Source organism: Mus musculus, chromosome 7 (genome assembly GCF_000001635.26).
Source record: "Mus musculus strain C57BL/6J chromosome 7, GRCm38.p6 C57BL/6J".
Taxonomy (NCBI): domain Eukaryota; kingdom Metazoa; phylum Chordata; class Mammalia; order Rodentia; family Muridae; genus Mus; species Mus musculus.
The window spans coordinates 15,987,387-16,008,422 of record NC_000073.6 but is presented as its reverse complement, the minus strand read 5'-3'; the positions used below and the strand labels follow the sequence as shown (position 1 = coordinate 16,008,422).

Sequence of the window (21,036 nt, the reverse complement as noted above, 5' to 3'; positions counted from 1 at the left end):
GACCTCACTCTATAGATCAGGCTGTCCTCAAACTCACAGAGATCCACCAGCCTCTGCCTCCAAGTGCTGGGACCTCCACGTGTGGCAAGCATTATCCTCTTCATCAATATAAAGTAATAAAATAAATGAAAGCCCCAGCCTTTTTGAATCCAGCTCACTTATATAACACTGACAATATTCACCAAGCTAGTCTTTAATAGGCTGTACATCTTATTGCTCAAATATTGAACCAAGTATGGCTGGCTTTGAAAATAAATAAAAGTTGCCTTCAGGCATGGCAGAGGAGTGTAACTTTAACCATGGTTGCTTTGAGAGCATTATTGTTCCCAACAGACCCCCGTGGCTGTGAGCTTCCAACCCTGCAATCAGGAGGGTTCCTGGCTCCCTCTTACCTGCTTTCTGTGTCTGGAATACTTCATCCCAGTGCCTTGATCTGCTGGCCTTTGGGTCTGGCTTCTGTTCTACTTCCTGTTTCCTGGTACGTGTGCCACCATGCATCCTGGCCCCTCTGCTTCTTGCGGCTGCATGGTGCCTTTATATGGGCCTTCACTGGGCTGATCCATCTGCTGATTGGCTCATGATTTGTTTCCACCTCTGACTCCTACGAATACAGTGCTGCAGAATCGTGTACACATTTGTGTGGGGGGTGGCGTAAAAGATGGTGTCTTGCTATGTAGCTCAGGCTGGCTTCAAACTTGTTATGTAGATCAAGTTGGCTTTGACCATGTGATCTTTCTGCCTCAGCCTTAGTACATGGTTTAGATTACAGGCCTACAGCACCACACTTGACTCCACAAGGTGTTTTTCAACGCTAGCCATACTTGGTTCAATATTTGAGCAATAAGATGTACAGCCTATTAAAGACTAGCTTGGTGAATATTGTCAGTGTTATATAAGTGAGCTGGATTCACAAAGGCTGGATTTGGAGCATCTGCATCATTCTAGAAGACTCTCTGAGGGCTCCTGATGGTCCATCTTCCATCTCCTTCCTTGAAACTTGCACACCTTTGGTTTTTCCCCAGTTCTAAAGATTGTTACAAATGGACTCAACAAGGAGTGTCAACTCTGGTCTGGCTTTCTTGGTGCCAGTTTATGTCAGGTCCATCCATGTTGCTTCCTGTGGCAGAAATGCATTCCCAGATTGTCAGAGCAACATCCCATCCCATGCCTGAGCTTGGTGCTAAGGCAGGTGATAGTTTCCAGGTTGTGGCTTTCTTGTTTACTGGCTAAGCTAGGGGTGAAACCCAGGGCATCATCCATGTTAAGCAGGTGTTCTGTCACTGAGCCAAGGCCCCAGCCCCTCACTGGGGGATTCTAGGCAGAGACTCTACCACCAAGCCATGCCCCCAGACCCTCACTCGGGAATTCTAGGCAAGGGGCTCTACCACGCTTGGTCTTTCGCTGAGGGATTCTAGGCAATCTCTGACGGACTCTTCTTTGTATGAATTAGGAAAAGAGACTCATTTTCATAGTTGCAGTTGCCATCATGTCCAAGCACAACCTGAACTGTGTACACTCAACATGTACAACTGTATACCAGGGAATATGTGCTCGTGTATGTTTGAATATATGTATGCTTATTTTAAGTTTGCTGTGCATTATGTATGTAAACTACACAACATAATAATATTCAGTGGCATTCTAATAAATCCAACCATTGTGATTTAAAACAAGAATTAGCCAAGCAGTGGTGATGCACGCCTTTAATCCCAGCACTTGGGAAGCAAAGGCAGGCAGATATCTGTGAGTTTGAGACCACCCTGATCTATAGAGTGAGTTCCAGGACAGCCAGGGCTACCCAGCGAGACAATGTCTTGAAAACACACACCCACGCATCCTCAAAAAAAAAAAAAAAAAAAAAACAGGACAAGTGCACAAGCCAGCACTAGAAGGTGAAGGGAGCAAGATGAGGAGTTTGGGGACATCCTTGACTACATACATAGCAAGTTTGAGGCCAGCCTGGCCTGCATGAGACTGTCTTAGTAAAGGACTGCAGAAAAAACACAAACCAAACCAACCAACCAACCAACCAACCAAACAAACAGTGTGTGCCTCCTTGGCCATGTTATATCTTTGATGGGAAAGAAAGCTGAGGTAACAAATGACAGAGGCCAAAGACACATGGAAGGACCCTGGGCCACCTCTGCTGCTTGAGGCTTCCAGCTATCTCACTCACGACTGGACTCGGGGCCAGCCTGACTTGCTGCCATGAGGAAGGGGCTTTGGAGGTGCTTTTGTTCATGCTCCTGGGACTTGCATTGATGTCTGAATCTAGACGGTTGTGTGTGTTGTCTGCTTCTGTGTCTCTCAGTGTCCAGCATGGTGGAAGGCCAAGGCACCCTGATGGCCTCTGTCTTCCAATTGATGGGTAAAGATGAGGACTTTAATTAGCAAAGGATAGCTGAGCTTGGAGATGTACCCCGGTAATCCTGACACTTGAGAGAGGTTGAAGCAGAAGGATCATGAGTTCAAGGCCAACATGAGCTATAAAATGAAACCCTAGCTCTACAGATAATAAGTAGCTGTTTGGAGTCAAGCAGCCCTTAAGGAATTATTAAATCCAGTCTTGTTTATTTCCTTCCTTCCCTTCCCTTCCTTCCTTCCTTCCTTCCTTCCTTCCTTCCTTCCTTCCTTCCTTCCTTCTTTCTTTCTTTCTTTCTTTCTTTCTTTCTTTCTTTCTTTCTTTCTTTCTTTCGGTTTTCGAGACAGGGTTTCTCTGTATAGCCCTGGCTGTCCTAGAACTCACTCTGTAGACCAGGCTGGCCTCAAACTCAGAAATCTGCCTGCCTCTGCCTCCCCAGTGCTGGGATTAAAAGCGTGCGCCACCACGTCCGGCTCTTTCTTTTTTTTTTTTTAATTGCATTTTTAAATGTATCATTTGTGGGAAGGGTGAGTGAATATCACAGTACAAGGGTGGCAGCCAGAAGACAACTGCCAGGGCTTTGATGACGGGCAAACCCCTTCACACGCAAAGCTAACTACTCGTCAGCCCCGAACACAGTCTTTCTCCTCGCCACATACCTTCAGATGGGTTTTCCAGCCTCACATTCTTCACTTCATGGTGGCAGAATAGCTGTCACAGCTCCAGTCCTGTCAACTTCATTCAAGCTGAAAAGCAAGCTCTCCTTTTTTGTTTACTAGAAGAACTTGTTCGGTGACTCCCACTGTCTTACAGAAGCCAAGCCTGTGCACTTCAGTGTGTACTGTGTGGTGCCATGGCTACTGTAGCTTCAGGGGAAGCCGAAGTGATCATAAAGGAGGTAGTATTCCCCCCAGCTTATGCCTCATGTGACCCAGAGTGATACAATGTGTTACACAGTGATACATAGTGAGTACACTTGAGACCAAATGTGCTTTCCAGTTTTTCCATTCTGTGTGGTCTACACTGGTTTATTACAGTGTGTGTGTGTGTGTGTGTGTATGTGTGTGTGTGTGTGTGTGTGTGTGTCCCAGCGGTAAGTGTGTCTGTCTGTCTTTTTTGGAGGGGAGGAGGTTGGGCAAATTCTACTTACGAAACCCAGGCTGGCCTCCTTGAACCAGCAATTCTCCTGCTTCAGCCTCCAGAGTGCTGGGAAGTGTACCACACCAGGCTATTTGGTTGTTCTAAACCAAGCCTGTTGCTCTGCTTTCCCAACAGTCAGAGGTGTGACCGTGGTATGAATGGCAGATCACAAAGGCCTTTGTTGTTGGAGCTAGCAGGCCATCCAACGGAGCAGCAGGCAGGCTTCTGTGAGTGAGAAAGCCAGGGAGGAGGCAGCGAGGAGTGGGGGTGCTTGGAGTGCTGATGATGGGAAACAACAGGTGGACTTCCAGCAGCTGTGACTAGTTCCGTGCGCTCCTTGTAAGGGACGTCAGGGTCACTAACATCATTCTGGGAAATGAACAGTAGCCATTCTTTTGTGTTTATTGGAGCCTTTGAATTCCAGATCCCACTAGAAGGCTGGCTCCCCTGCAGCTCCCGATGACAACACAAAACTCCAGTTGCATTCCGAGTGGAGGAGGGATCCTCTGGGCTTTCTGGAAGGACACCCTGTCACTGCTCTTCTCCCCAGGCTGCTTGCAGTTGGCAGGCCTTCTGGGGAAGACTCAGAGCTTCAGAGTCATGGGGTCTGAGTTCAAGTTCTGGCCCCACAATGTGGTTAGGACCCAGTGTCCTCACCCCTGCGTGTCACTCTTCTTTTACTGGAAAGCATGGCTCAGTTTCGTTTCTTTGTAACTGTCACTCGGGGGACAGGGCTCGTACTAGACCTGATGTCCAGGACACGTTTGGGCAATGTGGGTTTGGTGGTGTGTCTGTCAACCTTGTTTGGGAGAGCTACAGTAACAAGTGTGACCTAGGACTCAGTCACTAACAGAGAGAGCAGCAGTAATGAGTGGGCCCCAGATATATCGGTCAGCCTCAGTAGAGAGAGGTATAGGAGTAAGTGAGCCCCAGGTCTCTGCCATTATAGCATCCTCTAACTATATATTCAGCTGCCTGGGGGAAGCCCCAGCATGTTGACAGTGGCTTTGTCATATGTCCACTCTGTCCTGAGACTGAGGCAGAGCCACGACACCGTGGGCTCCATCTGTGTCACTCAGCTCATATGCCTGACTTCCACAGCAGGTCTTGTTAGTGGGTGCTGCTGTTTGGGGTCAATAGCTTTGTATGGCTCAGTTGCTTTTTCAAGAGGTGTTAAGCAGATGGGCTGAGCTGGGAAGGGCCGTCCCTGGGTGAGAAGCACTGGCCACGTGCCCCTCCGTGAGAGCATAGCCCTGAACCTCTCAGGTATCATTACCTCTCTCTATTTACAAGAGGCATTTAGTGGATGCTCTTTGAACAAAAGAGTGAACTTGTTTATTTAACATCCACTGTGAATTCATTTATTCACTCTCTACGTTCATTGAGCCTCTTTCTACCACCACAGGGTGGGATCCAGGGATCTCAGAGAGGAAGAGGATGACAACCCTGCCCTGATAAGGCCCACTTGTAGCAGGGAGGCAGTGAAAGAGGAGGCCATTGGACATGGGCTAGTGGATCCTATTGTGGGTTTTGCTTTGCTTCTTTTTTCAGGGGTGGGGGATGATTACATTTTTATTCATTTTATTTTTACATCTTACGTGTATGAGTGTTTTGCCTGTGTGTGTGACTGCGCACCACATGCATGTAAGCCTGGAGTCACAGATGGTTATCAGCTGCAGTGTGGGTGCCAGGAATTGAACCTTGGTCGTTTGGAAGATCAGTCAGTGCTCTTGACTGCTGAGTCATCTCTCCACCCTTTCTCTGATCTATCTACGTGTGGTGCACACTTGTAGATGGATTGCCAAGCTTGGTGGTGGGTGACTTTATTCACTCTTCCTGGCCTCTTTTTCCCTTTTTTTTTTTTTTTTTTTTGTTTGTTTGTTTGTTTTTGTTTTCTGAAGCAGACCCTTGTGAAGTCTAAGGAGGCCTTGACCTCACTCTGTGTCTGAGGATGAGTTTGAACTCCTGATCTCCCTGCCTCCCAACCACCAGGATTAGAGCCACCGTGCTAGCACCTGCACCTCTTTTCAGCTTTCCAAACTCAAGGTCTGCCTGTGACAGTGGTTTTCAACCTTCCTAATACCATAGCCCTTTAATATAATTCCTCATGCTGTGGTGGCCCCCAAATCATGAAAGTATTTTCGTTACTTCATAACTGTAATTTTGCTACTGTTGTGAATCATAATGTAAATACTTTTGAAGCTAGAAGTTTGCCAAAGGGGTCGTGACCCACACACAGGTTGAGAACTGCTGATCTCTGTGTACATATTAGAGCTTCCTGGATGTTCCATTGTACAGATACACACTACAGCTGATTTATCTATCCATCCATTCACGGATACTCAGGCGGCTTCGGTGAGCTGTTGTGGAAAACGCAATGGTGGCCTCTGGTGTACCAATCCCTATTTAAGACTTTTGATTTCTTTGCACATGCACCCAGAAGTGGAGTTACTGTGCTGACTGCTAGTGCTATTTTTAATGTTCTGAGGAACTGCCAAACCCTACCACAGCAGCCAACAGAGCTGTACTCCCTCCAGCAGTGAGCAAGGGCTCCGGTTTCCCACAGCCCTGCCAACACTTGCTACTTCCCAGTTTCTTCATGGTAGCCGCTCTGAGGGGTGTGGGGCCTTGTCTCCTTGGGGCTTTGAGTGTGTTTCCCTCACGATGAATCATGCTGGGCATCCTTTTGTGTGCTATTGGTTGTGTATTTTCTCTGGAGATCATCCCAGGATCCTTGTGCATGTTAGTCAGGTGTTCTAACACTGAGCCACGCCCCCAGCCCCTCACTGGGGGATTCTAGGCAGGGGCTCTACCACTGAGCCACACCTCCATCTCCAATCCTTCATTGGGGAACAATCTCCCTCCCTGCCCTCCATCTCATCTCTCTCACTTGCTCTCTTTCTTTGTGGTTGGAGACCAGAGAACAACCTATAATATCACCCTTCCTTGAGACAGTTCCTCACTGAACTGTAGCGCACCAACACATGAAGCCACCTGGCCAGCAAACCCCAGAGATCTTTTATCTCTGCCTCTCTCATGCTGAGGTTACAAATGTATGACACCACACCCAGTCTTTTATGTGGAATAGGTGCTAGTGATCAGACTCAGGGCCTCATGCTTACAAAGCCCCACTTTCCCCAACTGAGCCATCTTCCCCAGTTAGCTTCCTCTTCCCTCCCTCCCTCCCTCCTTCCTTCCTTAACATGACCACTGCAAAGCCAGGTGTGATTGCACATGCCTTTAATCCCAGCACTTGGGAGGGAGAGACAGGCAGATCTCTGAGTTTGAGACCAGCCAAGGCTACACAGAGAAACTGTCTCTAAAATTAAATATTATACATACATACATACATACATACATACATACACATATAATTAAGTATATTATATTTATAATTATATGTATACACACACAAACAAAAGACAGGGTGGCAAAACTGCTCAGCAAGTACAGGTACTTGTCACCAAGACTGGTCACCTGGGTTTAATCCCTGGGACCCACGTTGTGGATGGCGAGAATTGATTCCTACATGTTGTTCTCTGACCTCCACACATGCTGTGGTAGGGGAGTGTGGTAGGTGGAGTGCACACACCCCACCTTCACCAATTACATAAGTATAAAGACAACAAAATAAAAACCTGTTTCACAGAGAACTCAGTGCTTCCCCTAATTGCCCTCTGGGAACCCACCTGGAGACAGTTGTTTGCAGAGCTTGGGCCAAGCCAGAAGTAGAGTGCAGGATTGGTGACAGTCAAGCCCTGCAGACCCTTTGCCATCTGTCGCAGGCAGCATGGACCCAGGAGAGGGCCTGTGCTCCAGGGCTTCTGACAGGTGCTGTATCTCCATCAAGTGGGGATTGCCTGGAAGGTGACCTAGCCAGAGCTGTTGTCCTAACTTTCCTGCCATGTTACTCCAGTTTTGAAGCCATAGAGAAGGCTGAGGGCCCAGAACAATCTATGGGAGTTGGTTCTCTCCTTCTACCATGTGGGTACCCTTGTTTGAACTCAGGGTACCAGGCTTTATCCACTGAGCCATCTCACCACTATGATTTTTGTTTCTTGAGACAGAGTCTTGCTATGTAGGTCCAGGCTGGCCTCAAACTCACCATCCTCCTGCCTCTGCATTCTAGGAGATGGGATCACAGGTGTGGGCCTGTCTGTGTGGCCAGACATTTTATTTTCTGATGAGTTCCTTATATGAAATGTCCCCTGGACACTTGTCAGCCATAGAGGCTATAGAGTGTCTGGCAGAGAGAGTCGATGTATGAGGTGAGCGCCATTAGTGACCTCAGTGAGGGGGCACTAGTATATCTGAGATAAGGTACCTTTGCCAGAAACCAAGGCCCTGCATTGAGTGGTTGATGGAGCAGTTGTGCCCACAGGCCTACGGGAACCTGACCCTTTATCCCCCAGGACACAGATGGCATGTTTCAGGGACTATTGTGGCTGCTTAATACAACACACCTGTTTCAAATAATAACTGGCCATAGGGCCAGAAGTTGTAGCACACACCATTAATCTCCATCCTTTGGAAGCAGAGGCAGGCCTTTATGAATTCCAGGTCAGCCAGGGCTACAAAGTGAGGGCATGTCCGTCCATTATCCCCTAGCCCTCCTCCCCACTTCCAGAAAAAGGATAGCCTCTAGAAGGCTGGTGGTGTTACAGCAGTGGAAAAGCAGCTGCCTGAAATTCCCCCATGTGAGGGACTGGGGGCGTGGCTCAGTGATAAAATAATCACTTAATTCAAACATAATTATCTGGGCTCATACCCTAGAACCAAGAATAATGATACAGAACCAGAACTGGGTATTTTATATTAAGCTGAAGTATCAGTAAGTGATTTGGTACAGTGTGTGCCGTGGTGTTACATATGTGTATGCACACCATAGACCTTGTTCTTCCAATAGTATGTAAGATTGCTTTGTGTGCCTTTAAACTTGTGGTTTTCTATCTTTCTTCCTCCTCTCTCTTTTTGTTACCCCTTTAAAAACTTAATAACGGGGGCCTGTTCTGGTGGGACACAGTACAGTCCTGGCATTGGGGGCTGAGGTGAGAGGAACTCAAGTTCACAGGCCAGCCTGAGTTACATGATGTGCTTTGTGGTAAGTAAACTAGTTAACAATAGTCCTTAGCTGTAATCCAGTTTAGCAGCAGTGGTTGTTTACTTCTTTTTAAGTTGTTTTAAAACATAATCTTATGTAGCCCAGGTTTACCTACAACTGTCCATCCTCTTGCCTCAGCCTCCCCAGTGTCAAGATTATAAAAAAAACGTGTTCCCTTGTCTTTCCAGACCTCCCGCTCTTTCCTGTCCTCACTCTCTTCCAGGCTCTTCCCTTCCTCCATCTCTCCCGTCCCTGTCCCTCCATGCATGTCTTTTGCCAGCTGATAACCTTCCTCACTCACAGCTTCTCTCCTTTCTTTCCACAGCTGGCCCCACAAAGGACATTATCAAAGTCCCCAGCCTGGGGCCCTGTGTAGACCTGGAGTGGCCACCGCACCCTTCCCTTCATGATTCGTTCATAGCACAGGTAACCAGGGAAGACCCTCAGTTCACTCTTGGAGGTGCAGTTGTTCCTCTGGGTACTTGTGGGGCCCACTGGCATCTGACTTGCAGAACCTGGTTTAGCGGCCTCCTTCAGTCCCTCCTCTCCAGCCTACATCCCCATGTACAGAGCTGTAGGAAGGGTGTCCCTCAAGCTTCACCTTTTCTTTCATATTCTATAATGAGACAATGTGAGTGTAGCTCAGTGGTAGAGCCCCTGCCTAGAATCCTCCAGTGAGGGGCTGGGGGCGTGGCTTAGTGGTAGAGCCCTGCCTAGAATCCTCCAGTGAGGGGCTGGGGGCGTGGCTTAGTGGTAGAGCCCTGCCTAGAATCCTCCAGTGAGGGGCTGGGGGCGTGGCTTAGTGGTAGAGCCCTGCCTAGAATCCTCCAGTGAGGGGCTGGGGGCGTGGCTTAGTGGTAGAGCCCTGCCTAGAATCCTCCAGTGAGGGGCTGGGGGCGTGGCTTAGTGGTAGAGCCCTGCCTAGAATCCTCCAGTGAGGGGCTGGGGGCGTGGCTTAGTGGTAGAGCCCTGCCTAGAATCCTCCAGTGAGGGGCTGGGGGCGTGGCTCAGTGGTAGAGCCCTGCCTAGAATCCTCCAGTGAGGGGCTGGGGGCGTGGCTCAGTGGTAGAGCCCTGCCTAGAATCCTCCAGTGAGGGGCTGGGGGCGTGGCTTAGTGGTAGAGCCCTGCCTAGAATCCTCCAGTGAGGGGCTGGGGGCGTGGCTTAGTGGTAGAGCCCTGCCTAGAATCCTCCAGTGAGGGGCTGGGGGCGTGGCTCAGTGGTAGAGCCCTGCCTAGAATCCTCCAGTGAGGGGCTGGGGGCGTGGCTTAGTGGTAGAGCCCTGCCTAGAATCCTCCAGTGAGGGGCTGGGGGCGTGGCTCTGGTGGAGCCCCTGCCTAGAATCTTGCTATGAGATGCTAGGGGTGTGGCACAGTTACAGAGCACCTACGAGGCCTGCAGCATCCACAATAATGAGAAAGAAAGGAAAGGCCAGGAAGATAGTTCAGTTGGTAAAGGAGTTAGTTCTCTCTGTCCTGAGCTATAAGTTTCCACAACTCAGGAACTGTGGTCCTCATTGTATCCAGTTCATGATATTGCAATGGAAAGACCAACATGAGGCCAGTGGATTGATGCACTGGAAGAAGGGAAAGATGAATGGATCTGTTTGCCTGGGCATTTCTAAAGTGCATAGGAGTTTAAAAAGACAGTGGAAACAGAGAGGCACTTAGATGATCAAGTGGATCTGTAATAGGAGATTAGTTAGGATAGGAGGACAGATTCTGGAAGGATAGAGAGGAGGGGACAGAGGCTTAGAAAGTCAGGTGGGCACTGAGGAGAGATAGCCCAGGACCCATATAAAGAGCAGGGCATGGAATCCCAGCGCTGGGGAGGTGGAGACCACAGGATACTTGGGGTTAGCTGACTGGTTAGCCTATCCTAATTGGTGAGCTCCAGGCCAATGAGAGACCCTGTCTCAAAAAGGCGGACAGTGTGGAATGTGGAGGGCCCTTTGGATGAATGTTTTAGGGCTGAGGGGATGTGGTTAGATGCTCTGAAGGAGTGGGTGGCTGATTGGCAAGAAGCAATTCTGTATGTTGGGAGGCAGGTGGGAAAATGCAGACAGCATCCATTCCTCTTGGGGTGCAGGGGTGAAGCAGCCTCTTCCTCCTTCCGGAGGGCTGACCACGCTAATCTTTGTCGTGGGCTCTGACTATGCTAGCCAGTGGTGAGCGCCAGATAGCTCCAGACAAACGTTAGCCGTCCGCATCCTCATCATTCAGCAGTGGAGGCCACCCCCACACTGCCACTTCTCTGGCCCAGCCTTGTGACCCTCCCTGTTCCTGCCGCCTCAGTCCCCACTGCCACACATCATGCCTGTCACCTTTCTTTGCTTGAGACCCGCACCGCATAGGTCTCAGGGATTCACCCAGGAATGTGGTGGCCCTTTCTCTTGCTCTTATCCCACCCTCCCTCCCTTGCTCTATCCCACTGATACTCAGAACAGGCCCCTACCGCACCTTACGGACCACAGACTGTGCTCCGTCAACAGGACCGTGTGCTGTGGAGTGCATAGGCTTACGGACATGGCTGGTGAACTCAAGCAGAAGCCTGCCTGGTGGGAGTCTGGTGTGAGGCACAGACCCCGAGAAAACAGTTCAGGTTATGTTATTTTTGAGACAGGGTCTCACCATGCAGGTCTGGCTGCTCTTGAACTCACAGACATCTTCCCAAGTGCTGGGATCAAAGGTGCAGGCCATCTTACACCCAGGGGGTTTGGGTTTTGACTCTGAATTAGGCTGTGTAAGTCAAAGTAGAACGGCACCCTGGAGATTGGAACAGATGTGTTCCCTAGGGTTCACAGCCTACTCTCTGGAAGATGGCGCCTCCAATCTAGGTACCTCCAACTCCTCACCCTTAAAGTCGGGGTGCCATACTTTATGCAGTTAGAGCTATATGCAGCACTCAGCATAAGGCCTGTGCCCCATCAGAGACCTTTTAATCTCAATTGATGCCATCTCATCATCACTATCAGATGTGGGGGGTGTTGGGCATGATGAAGGAGGGTAAGAATGCTGCCCCATCCCTGGTCAGGATTTCTGTGTGGGAGGGTACCTGGGAGGTGGTTCTTGTACCCCTCCATCTAGCTCTGTGCGCTCCAGAAACAGTCGCTCTGACCGCCCCCCACTACCTCCAGGCGCCACCCTGTGAAGGGGCAGCTGGGCCTTAGACTGCTTCAATCTAATTGTGTCTCCCTCACCCTCTTCCCACCCCGCCCCATCTAGTGGAAATGGATGATGAGGATGGGAGATGCTTACTAGACGTGATTTGGTGAGTAACGGGCTCCCCTCACCCACCCACGCCCGTCTCCCATGCCCCTCCCCTCCCACCACTCCTCAGCCTAGCTCCTTAAGGCCTCTTTTCCCTCTCTCTTGCAGTGATCCTCAGGCCCTCAATGATTTCTTGCATGGATCCGAGAAGGTAAGCGACAGAGGTGTGGAGGGCATTCCTGGGGCCTGGGCCTGAAGGAGCCGAAGGAAGGTCCAGGTTCTCTAAGTCTCTGCCCTCTTGCTGTGTCTTCTTCCTGATTTACCAAATAAGTTAGCCTTTAAAAAAAGGTGGGTTGGGCAAAAAGATCTCAGCACATTTTTAATTTGAAAATAATACTGTCTTGGATATACATATTTTCTTAAAACATCATACTATATTACAAAATTATAAATAAAAGGCCAGGTGTATACCATTAATCCCAACACCCAAGAGGCAAAGGCAGGCATATCTCTGAATTATCTACAGAGCAAGCTCCAGGACAGCCAGGGGTACAGAGAAACAAACTAACAAACAAACAAATAAATAAATGTCATTTACTATTTACTAGTTAAGGTTTTCTTTCAAAGTTTCATGCAGAAAATGGCTAGAAAGAAATGAGAGGAGCTAGAGAGATGGCTGTATGGATAACATATGTAAGCATGGAGACCTGAGTTCAAATCCTGAGTTCAAATCCTAAGCATCCATGTAAGAAGCCAGGCATGGCCATGTGCACCTGTAACCTCATTTCTTTGCGGAGAGGGGAGAGGCAGCAGGATCACTGGGGCTTGGTGATCCCTCACTTAACTCCAAATACAGTTGAGAGGGTCTGTGGCTGAGGGTAATAAGGCAGGGTGATGAAGGTGTGGGGGGTGTTGCAAATGATGGAGCGTAAGAATGCTGCCCCATTCCTGGTCAGGATTTCTGGGGGCGGGGGGGTAACCTGGGAGGTGGTTCTTGTACCCCTCCATCTAGCTCTGTGCACTCCAGAAACATTCACTCTGACCGCCCCCCACTACCTCCAGGTACCACCCTGTGAAGGGGCAGCTGGGTCCTAGACTGCTTCAATCTAATTGTGTCTCCCTCACCCCCAAGACAAGACTTCCTCTGGCCTCCATATGTGCACCTGCGTACACATGTGTATAACTTGTGCCACACAAACACAACAGAGAGAGAGGGGAGAGGGAGAGGGAGAGGGAGAGGAGGGGAGAGGAAAGGAGAAGAGAGGAGAAATAAAGCCCAAAGCTGGAGGGATGGCTCATCAGTAAAGAATGCTGGCTGTAGGCTGGGTGGTGGTGGCATATGTCTTTAGTCCCAACACTCAGGGGTCAGAGCCAGGTGATCTGTGAGTTCAAGGCCAGTTTGGTCTACAGAGCAGGTTTCAGGACAGGCAGGGCTACACAAAGAAACCCGGTCGTAGAAAACAAAACAGTGCTGGCTGACCCTACAGGGGACCCAGGTCCAGGGGATTCAACCCTCTTCCGGCCTCTGATGACACCAGTCATGCATGCGGTGCGCAGACATATATACATGCAGGCAAAACACCTACACACACACACACACACACACACTTTTAAAGAAAATAAAGCAAAGATCTTTAGCTGGTATGGTCAGAAGGGGTTCGTTACTCTGAGGTAGTGGCTTTAAGATGACCACAGCGCTTATCTAGTGGGGGGTAAAATTGAGACTTGAGTTGAGAGATGCTAAATTCAGGACTATTATGAGAGAGCATTGAGTGCTTAGACTTGGTTAGGTGGTTTTATTTTATTTTTTGTTTGTTTGTTTAGTGTGAGGCAGGGTCTCTCTTTGTAGTCCTGGCTGTCCTAGAACTTACTAGGTAGGTCAAGTTGGCCTTGAACTCACAGGAGTTCCACCCTCTCTGCCTCCCCAGTGCTGGGATTAAAGTCACCCACCACCACACGTGACTGATTTATTTATTCTGACCCTGACAGCAGTTCTCAGGGACTCAGATTTTATTTATGTCCCAGGAAATCTGGGAAAATGTGGCTGTCTGTGGGGGACCAGTGTGGAACTACTTGTGTTCTACGGTGGTGTGAGAGGTTACCCCCACATGGTGACTCAATGCCTGTTTGTTAAGCTTTTGCCTTGTTGGAAATCTGGATCAGGAATCAGCTGGGTGGTCCTGGCCCAGGGACTTCCTCTGTGGTCACAGCAGTCTATATAACAGGAGCCGGAAGCATCTAAGGTAGCGGTTCTCAACTTGTAGGTTGTGACCCCTTTGGGGGTTGAGTGACCCCTTAAATAGGAATTAGTCAAGACCATCAGAAAATACACTGTGGTTCATAACAGTAGGAAAATTACAGTTATGAAGTAGCAACAAAATAATTTTATGGTTGGGTGTCATCACAACTTGAGGAACTATATTAAAGGGTCGAAGCATCAGGAAGGTTGAGAACCATTGTCCTGTGGGCTTGTCTGGAGTCCAAGGAGGCCCGTGTTCACTCTCACTGTTTAAATGTCTTCAGGATATGGGAGCTGAGTTCCCTTGTCACACGCAACCCATGACAGAGAGCCAGGAGGAAGCCACTCTACCTTTTATGACCTAGTTTCATGAGTCACACTTGGGAGCTGCTAAGTAAGAGCTCTTAAGTTCAGTCCCCAGCACCACACAAAATGAGGCCTGGTGGGGCACACCTGTAATCCCAACACTCGGGAGGTAGAGACAGGAGATCAGAAGGTTACCTCCAGCTTTAATGGCTAGCATGCTTGAGGCTAGCTTGGACTACAAGTGTCTGCCTTGAGGAAGGAGCCACTAACTCCAGTGTACACTCTAATGGGAGAAGTAAGCTGTGCCTCTTAAAGGAGAGGCATCAGTGTGCTGAGCTCTCGGGAGTACTCGGTAGCGCTGAGTGCAGTGAATATGGTAGAGAGAGGCCAGGCATGCCTTAAATCCCTCCTGCCCTCTGGACGAGGCAAGTGGGTCTCTGTTATCTATGTTAGGCTCAATTCAGGTGCCAAGGTTCCCCAGGACTCGGCAGGGCCTGCCCCCTAGAAAGCAAGCACACAACTACACATTATGTTGGGGAGAAGGGAAAGAGTAGGAAGCGTGGGACAGGTGTCATGAGCAGGTGTGTCATTGCCACAACCCCCCTCAAGGATGTGCTACCAGGAGGGCTATGATTGCTATGCAGGAACACAGCTTGGGTGCATACCGAGAGGCCAAAGTCCCAAGATCAAGGCAGGCACGTCAAGGGGGTGGAGTCTTAGAAGCCAGGCAGGGGACTTGACATTGACAGGAAGTGCCCTGGGTGGAAACCTGTGTCCAGCCCCATTCTCTGGGACAGGTGCTCCTATGTTTCCTCCCATAACCCTCTCCTTTTGTCTCAACCCCAAATTGATCTCTGCTCTAGAGTCTGGTCCTGCTCTGTTTATGTTTGACCTTGGGTTGGGGGGTGGTTCTCATTGCAGCTGGACAGCGATGACCTCCTGGATGCCCCTGTGGAGGCCCAAAGTGCCTTCTATGAAGGTCCTGGGGTAAGTCGCTGGCCATTGGACATTGCCTATACTGCTGGAGCAGAAGAAGAGGCAGAGGCTGGAGGGCAAGCCTGGGCAGAGAGAGGGGCAGAGGCTAGCTGCCTCTAGTGCTTTTGGTAGATACGTGTGACCCTGGGGGAAGGGCTCCTCCATGGTGGCTGCAGAGAGCATGTACTCTGTGCTTGACTATACGAGACCCTCAGTTGCTTCTCTGTATGTGTGGGAGGTGCGTGTGTGCACGCGTGCATGCGTGCATGTTTGTACATGTGGAGGCCAGAGGCCAGTCTGGGGTATTATCACTTGCTAAGAACCATCCAGCTTGTTTAATAAGGGTCTCCTACTGCTCTGGAACTTGCCACGGCTGAGCGGCCAGCTAGTCCCTCAAGTCCTTCCTGTCTCTGCCTTCCTACCACAAATAGAGGTTTATTTATTGTGTATACAGTGTTCTGTCTGCGTGTATACCTGCAGGCTAGAAGAGGGCATCAGATCCCATTACAGATAGTTGTGAGCCACCATGTGGTTGCTGGGGATTGAACTCAGGACCTCTGGAAGAGCAGCCAGTGCTCTTAATCTCTGACCCATCTCTTTAGCCCCAGCCAGGGCTTGTAACTGCTGAGCCATGTCTCCAGCTCCACCTGGCGGGTTTTGGGTGGGTTCTGGGGATTGTCAGACTTAGGAGGCAAGTCCTTTCTGTGCTGTTTATCTCCTAGCTCCCTCTTTCCCTTTTCTCCCTTGCTACTCTGCTGCTCCTGCCCTCATTTCTTTCCCTGGTCCCTGTCATTGTAACTGCCATCTTTTAACTTGTTACTTTATGAATCAACCATAACAGCATATTCCAAATAACCTTTTATCATAATGATTAGGTTTAGAAAAACAACTTGGATTTTATAGACCCTGTTACAGCAGTGGCCACTCTACTCTGTCTTGTTACTTCAAGACCTTTATTGAAGATTATGTATTTTGGTTTTCTGAGACAAGGTCTTGTGGGATCCTGAACATCCAGCAATAGACTAGGTAGTTGAGGGATAATCTTTAACTTCTAATCCTCCTGCCTCTACCGTCATGTGTTAGATTATGGTCATGCACCACCAGCCCATGCTGGGGAAAGAACCCAAGTTCATACTCTCTAGACAGGCACCTAGGCCACGTGCCCAGCTCCAACGCTGGATCTTTCATTAGTCTCAGTTGGAGTTGACATGCCTCAAGCCTGTGTATTGTCTGTGACTCTCTGCACCATAAGCCTGTTGAGTGGTGTTTGCCACTGATTGTGGTCACATTGAGGAAGCATTGTGACCAGAGGCCCCCTAACAGCAGTTGCTGTGCTGTGTCTATCTTTTGTTTTTTAAAGATTGATTGATTGATTTTGTTTTTCGAGACAGGGTTTCTCTGCATAGCCTTGGCTGTCCTGGAACTCACTCTGTAGACCAGGCTGGCCTCGAACTCAGAAATCAGTCTGCCTCTGCCTCCTGAGTGCTGGGATTAAAGGCGTGCGTCACCACTCCCCGGCTTAAAGATTTATTTATTTATTTATTTTATGTATATGAGTTCACTGTAGCTGTACAGATGGTTGTGAGCCTTCATGTGGTTGTTGGGAAATTGAATTTTTGTAAAACCTCTCTTGCTCCAGCTGGCCCCGCTCACTCCAGTCAACCCCACTCTCAGGTCAACCCTGCTTGCTCAGGCCCAAAGATTTATTATTATAAATAAGTACACTGTAGCTGTCTTCTGACGCACCAGAAAAGGGTATCAGATCTCATTATGGGTGGTTATGAGCCACCATGTGGTTGCTAGGATTTGAACTCAGGACCTTTGGAAGAGCAGTTAGTGCTCTTACCCGCTGAGCCATCTCACCAGCCCATGCTGTGTCTTTCTTTCCCCCCAACCTTCTGCCTCATATCAAACTTTGGAGTCAGACAAGTTTTGTGTCACATGATTCCTGTGGCAACCATATGAGACTGGAGGGTTGGGTCATTGTGCAGTGTATTACCCAGAACCCCTGAGAAAGTTTGCTCTTATTTAAACAAAAACAAAAACAAAATGGTGGTGGTGCTTGCCAATGATCCTGGCGCTTGGTAGGTAATGCAGGAGGATCAGAAGTTCAAGGTCATGTATGGGGTGTGGAGAGATGTCTCGGTGGTTAAGAACACTGGCTGCTCTTAAAGAAGAATAGGGTTTGGTTCCCAGCACCCACATGGTAGCTCACAAACTGTTTGTAATTCCAGTTCTAGGGAGTCTGACTTTCTTCTGACCTTCATAGATACCAGGCACATATATGTTGTATATAAATACACATAGGCACACATATACACATAAAGTAAATTCTTTTTTTAAAAGTCAGCTTGGTAGTGGTGGCGTATACCGTTAATTCCAGCATTCAAGAGGCAGAGGCAGATGTGTTCAAGGCAGCCTGGTCTACAGAGCAAATTCCAGGGACAGCCAGGGCTACATAAAGAAACCCTTTCTTGAAAAACAAGTAAACCCCCACCTCCCAGAAAAAAAAAAAAAAAAAGTTTAGCTATAGAGCAAGTTTAAGGTCAGCCTAGGCTACACAGTGAGTTCTAATCTAGCCTGGACAAACAAAGGCCACCGTGAGCTATGTAGTCCAGCCTAGGCTACGTGAGACCTTATCTCAAAAGAAGAGATTCAGAGCCTGTTCTAACAGCACATGCCTTCAATCCCATCAGTCAGAGGAAGAGATGTTCAAACTCAGCCTGATGGATATAGCAAGTTCAAGGATAGTCAGGATTAAGTAGAGAGACCTTGTCTCAACCTCCCCCTTCCAAAAAGAAGAAAGTCATTAAATACTCTTGGTTTGTAAGGGGTATTGTGGGTCTCTGTGACTGCAGTTTTATTTGTGTGTTTGCTTATTTTGCTTACTTTGTGTGTGGCTATGTATGTGTGCATGTGCGCATGCTTGTACACATGAGTTTACCACAGCATATGTGTGGAGGTCAGAGAACAACTCTCTGAGTTAGGTTTTTCCTACCACCTTCTGGGATCCAGGGATCTCAGACTGTCAAGTCTGCATGTAGTCGCCTCTGTCTGCTGAGCCATGGTCCAGCTGACTTTAAAAGATGTGGGCAGATCTCCATGAGTTCAAGGCTACCCTGGTCTATATAATAAGTTGTAAGTCAGCCAAGTTACATAATGAGGCTCTTCTCTTAAAAAACCAAACAAAACTTTTTTTGCTTATTAATATGGTATGTGTTTGTGTGTGTGTGTGTGTGTGTGTGTGTGTGTGTGTGTGTGTGTGAGATCCTTGTATGAGTTGGGACACACACATGCCATGCATGCATGTCAAGGTATAAGGACAGTTTTAAGATGTCAGTTACCTCTTTCCACACTGGGAACTGGAATAGAACTCGGGGCATGAGGATTGTAAGGCCAGTGCTTTTACCCACTGAGCACTCTTGCTTACGTTCATCCCCGGGATTCTTATCACCTACTTATAGGTGCAGATGGGGAAACTGAGGTTGGGTTAAGCAAGCCACAGGTTGCACAGTGAAGCCTGCAACTGAGTCAGGGTTTGGTCTGTGCCCAGTCACTTTTAGATGGAAAATTCTTGGATTGTGGTGGTCTTGAGACAGAGTGTCCCTTTGTTGACCTCAGCTCTTGCCTTCTTCTCTTGACTGCCTCCAGCTCCATGTGCAGGAAGCTGCCGCCAACCACCTAAACCCTGAGCCCAGCCAGCCTGCCCCCAGCGTGGACCTGGACTTCCTAGAAGATGATATCTTGGGCTCCCCTGCAGCAGGAGGAGGTGGAGGGGGCGGCGGGGCCCCAGACCAGCCCTGTGACATCCTTCAGCAGAGTCTTCAGGAGGCCAACATCACAGAACAGACCCTGGAGGCTGAGGCTGAACTGGACCTGGGCCCCTTCCAGCTGCCCACCCTACAGCCCGCTGACAATGGGGCAGGTGCTACTGGAGCCGCAGGAGCCACGGCAGTGACTGCAGGACCCCAGGCTCTCTTCCCAGGCAGCGCGGATCTGCTGGGGCTGCAAGCCCCGCCCACTGTACTGACCCACCAGGCCCTGGTGCCACCCCAGGATGTGGTCAACAAGGCCTTGAGCGTCCAGCCCTTCCTGCAGCCTGTGGGCCTGGGCAATGTGACCCTTCAGCCCATTTCAGGCCTCCAGGGCCTTCCCAATGGCAGTCCTGGGAATGCTGCAGCAGCCACCTTGGGTCTGACACCTATTCAAGTGGTGGGCCAGCCCGTCATGGCTCTCAACCCACCCACCTCCCAGCTCTTGGCAAAGCAGGTACCTGTCAGTGGCTACCTGGCCTCAGCAGCTGGTCCTTCAGAGCCAGTGACACTGGCATCTGCCGGCGTGTCCCCCCAGGGAGCCGGCCTGGTCATCCAGAAAAATCTTCCAGCCGCAGTGACCACCACACTCAACGGGAACTCGGTGTTTGCCGGGACAGGGGCTGCCACTGCAGCAGCCAGTGGGGCACCCTCGGGACAGCCGCTGGCGGTGGCCCCGGGCCTTGGCACATCACCACTGGTACAAGCACCCAGTGTGATTTTACACAGAACCCCTACGCCTATCCAGCCCAAGCCTACAGGGGTCCTGCCCTCCAAACTCTACCAGCTGACACCCAAGCCCTTTCCCCCTACCGGAGCCACCCTTACCATCCAGGGTGAACCAGGCACCTTGCCCCAGCAGCCTAAGGCCCCCCAGAACCTGACTTTTATGGCCACGGGCAAAGCTGGCCAGAATGTGGTGCTGTCTGGCTTCCCGGCACCGGCTTTGCAGGCGAATGTGTTCAAGCAGCCACCAGTCACCACCACGGGGACAGCCCCGCCACAGCCACCAGGGGCCCTCAGCAAACCCATGAGCGTCCACCTCCTCAATCAAGGCAGCAGCATCGTGATCCCAGCCCAGCACATGCTGCCTGGCCAGAACCAGTTCTTGCTGCCAGGCACCCCAGCCGTACAACTCCCTCAGTCACTCTCTGCACTGCCTGCCAACGTGGGAGGCCAGATCCTCACAGCTGCAGCACCACACGCAGGTGGACAGCTCATTGCCAACCCTATCCTCACCAACCAGAACCTGGCAGGCCCACTGAGTCTGGGCCCAGTGCTGGCACCCCACTCTGGGGCACACAGCGCTGCACACATCCTCTCTGCAGCTCCCATCCAGGTGGGCCAGCCTGCCCTCTTCCAGATGCCTGTGTCACTGGCCACTGGCAGCCTGCCTACTCAGAGCCAGCCGGCTCCCACTGGCCCCACAGCCACCACCGTCCTCCAGGGCGTCACCCTGCCTCCCAGTGCTGTGGCCATGCTTAACACGCCTGATGGGCTAGTGCAACCCTCCACTCCAGCTGCCACCACTGGGGAGGCCACACCAGTTCTGGCCGTTCAGCCTGCAACCCAGGTGCCCCCTGCTGTCACCACACCACTGCCTATGGGTCTCCAACAGCCACAGGCACAGCAGCCTCCACAGGTCCCTACTCCACAGGCGGCCACCCAGCCTCAGGCCACCCCTCCTCAGGCCAGCCCAAGCCTGGCTTCCAGCCCAGAGAAGATAGTCCTGGGGCAGGCGCCCCCTGCGGCCACAACGGCCATCCTCACTCAGGATTCCCTACAGATGTTCCTGCCCCAGGTATGGGGGAGCATTGAGGGAGGGAACGAGGTCGAGCAGCAAATAGCTGAGCTGAGGCAGCTAATGGGGCCTCTCGGGGATACCCACAAGGT

The 21,036-nt window shown here is 50.2% G+C and overlaps 1 protein-coding gene across 5 annotated transcripts in view; it reads left to right on the top strand.

Annotated features, from left to right (window-relative positions):
* The window catches only part of Bicra (BRD4 interacting chromatin remodeling complex associated protein), a 77,476-nt gene that overhangs the window by 39,724 nt on the left and 16,716 nt on the right, over positions 1–21,036 (top strand). For 2 of the 5 annotated variants that reach the window (XM_011250559.3, XM_006539917.4), the window contains exons 2-6: positions 8,929–9,029; positions 11,827–11,872; positions 11,980–12,022; positions 15,278–15,343; positions 18,983–20,944. In XM_011250559.3, coding sequence (XP_011248861.1) covers positions 11,832–11,872; positions 11,980–12,022; positions 15,278–15,343; positions 18,983–20,944 — 2,112 coding nt within the window. In that variant the 5' untranslated portion in view covers positions 8,929–9,029; positions 11,827–11,831. Of the gene's footprint in view, positions 1–8,927; positions 9,030–11,826; positions 11,873–11,979; positions 12,023–15,277; positions 15,344–18,982; positions 20,945–21,036 lie in introns of those variants that run through there. The other 3 variants (XM_030242555.1, XM_006539918.4, NM_001081418.1) reach the window with 2 other exon arrangements.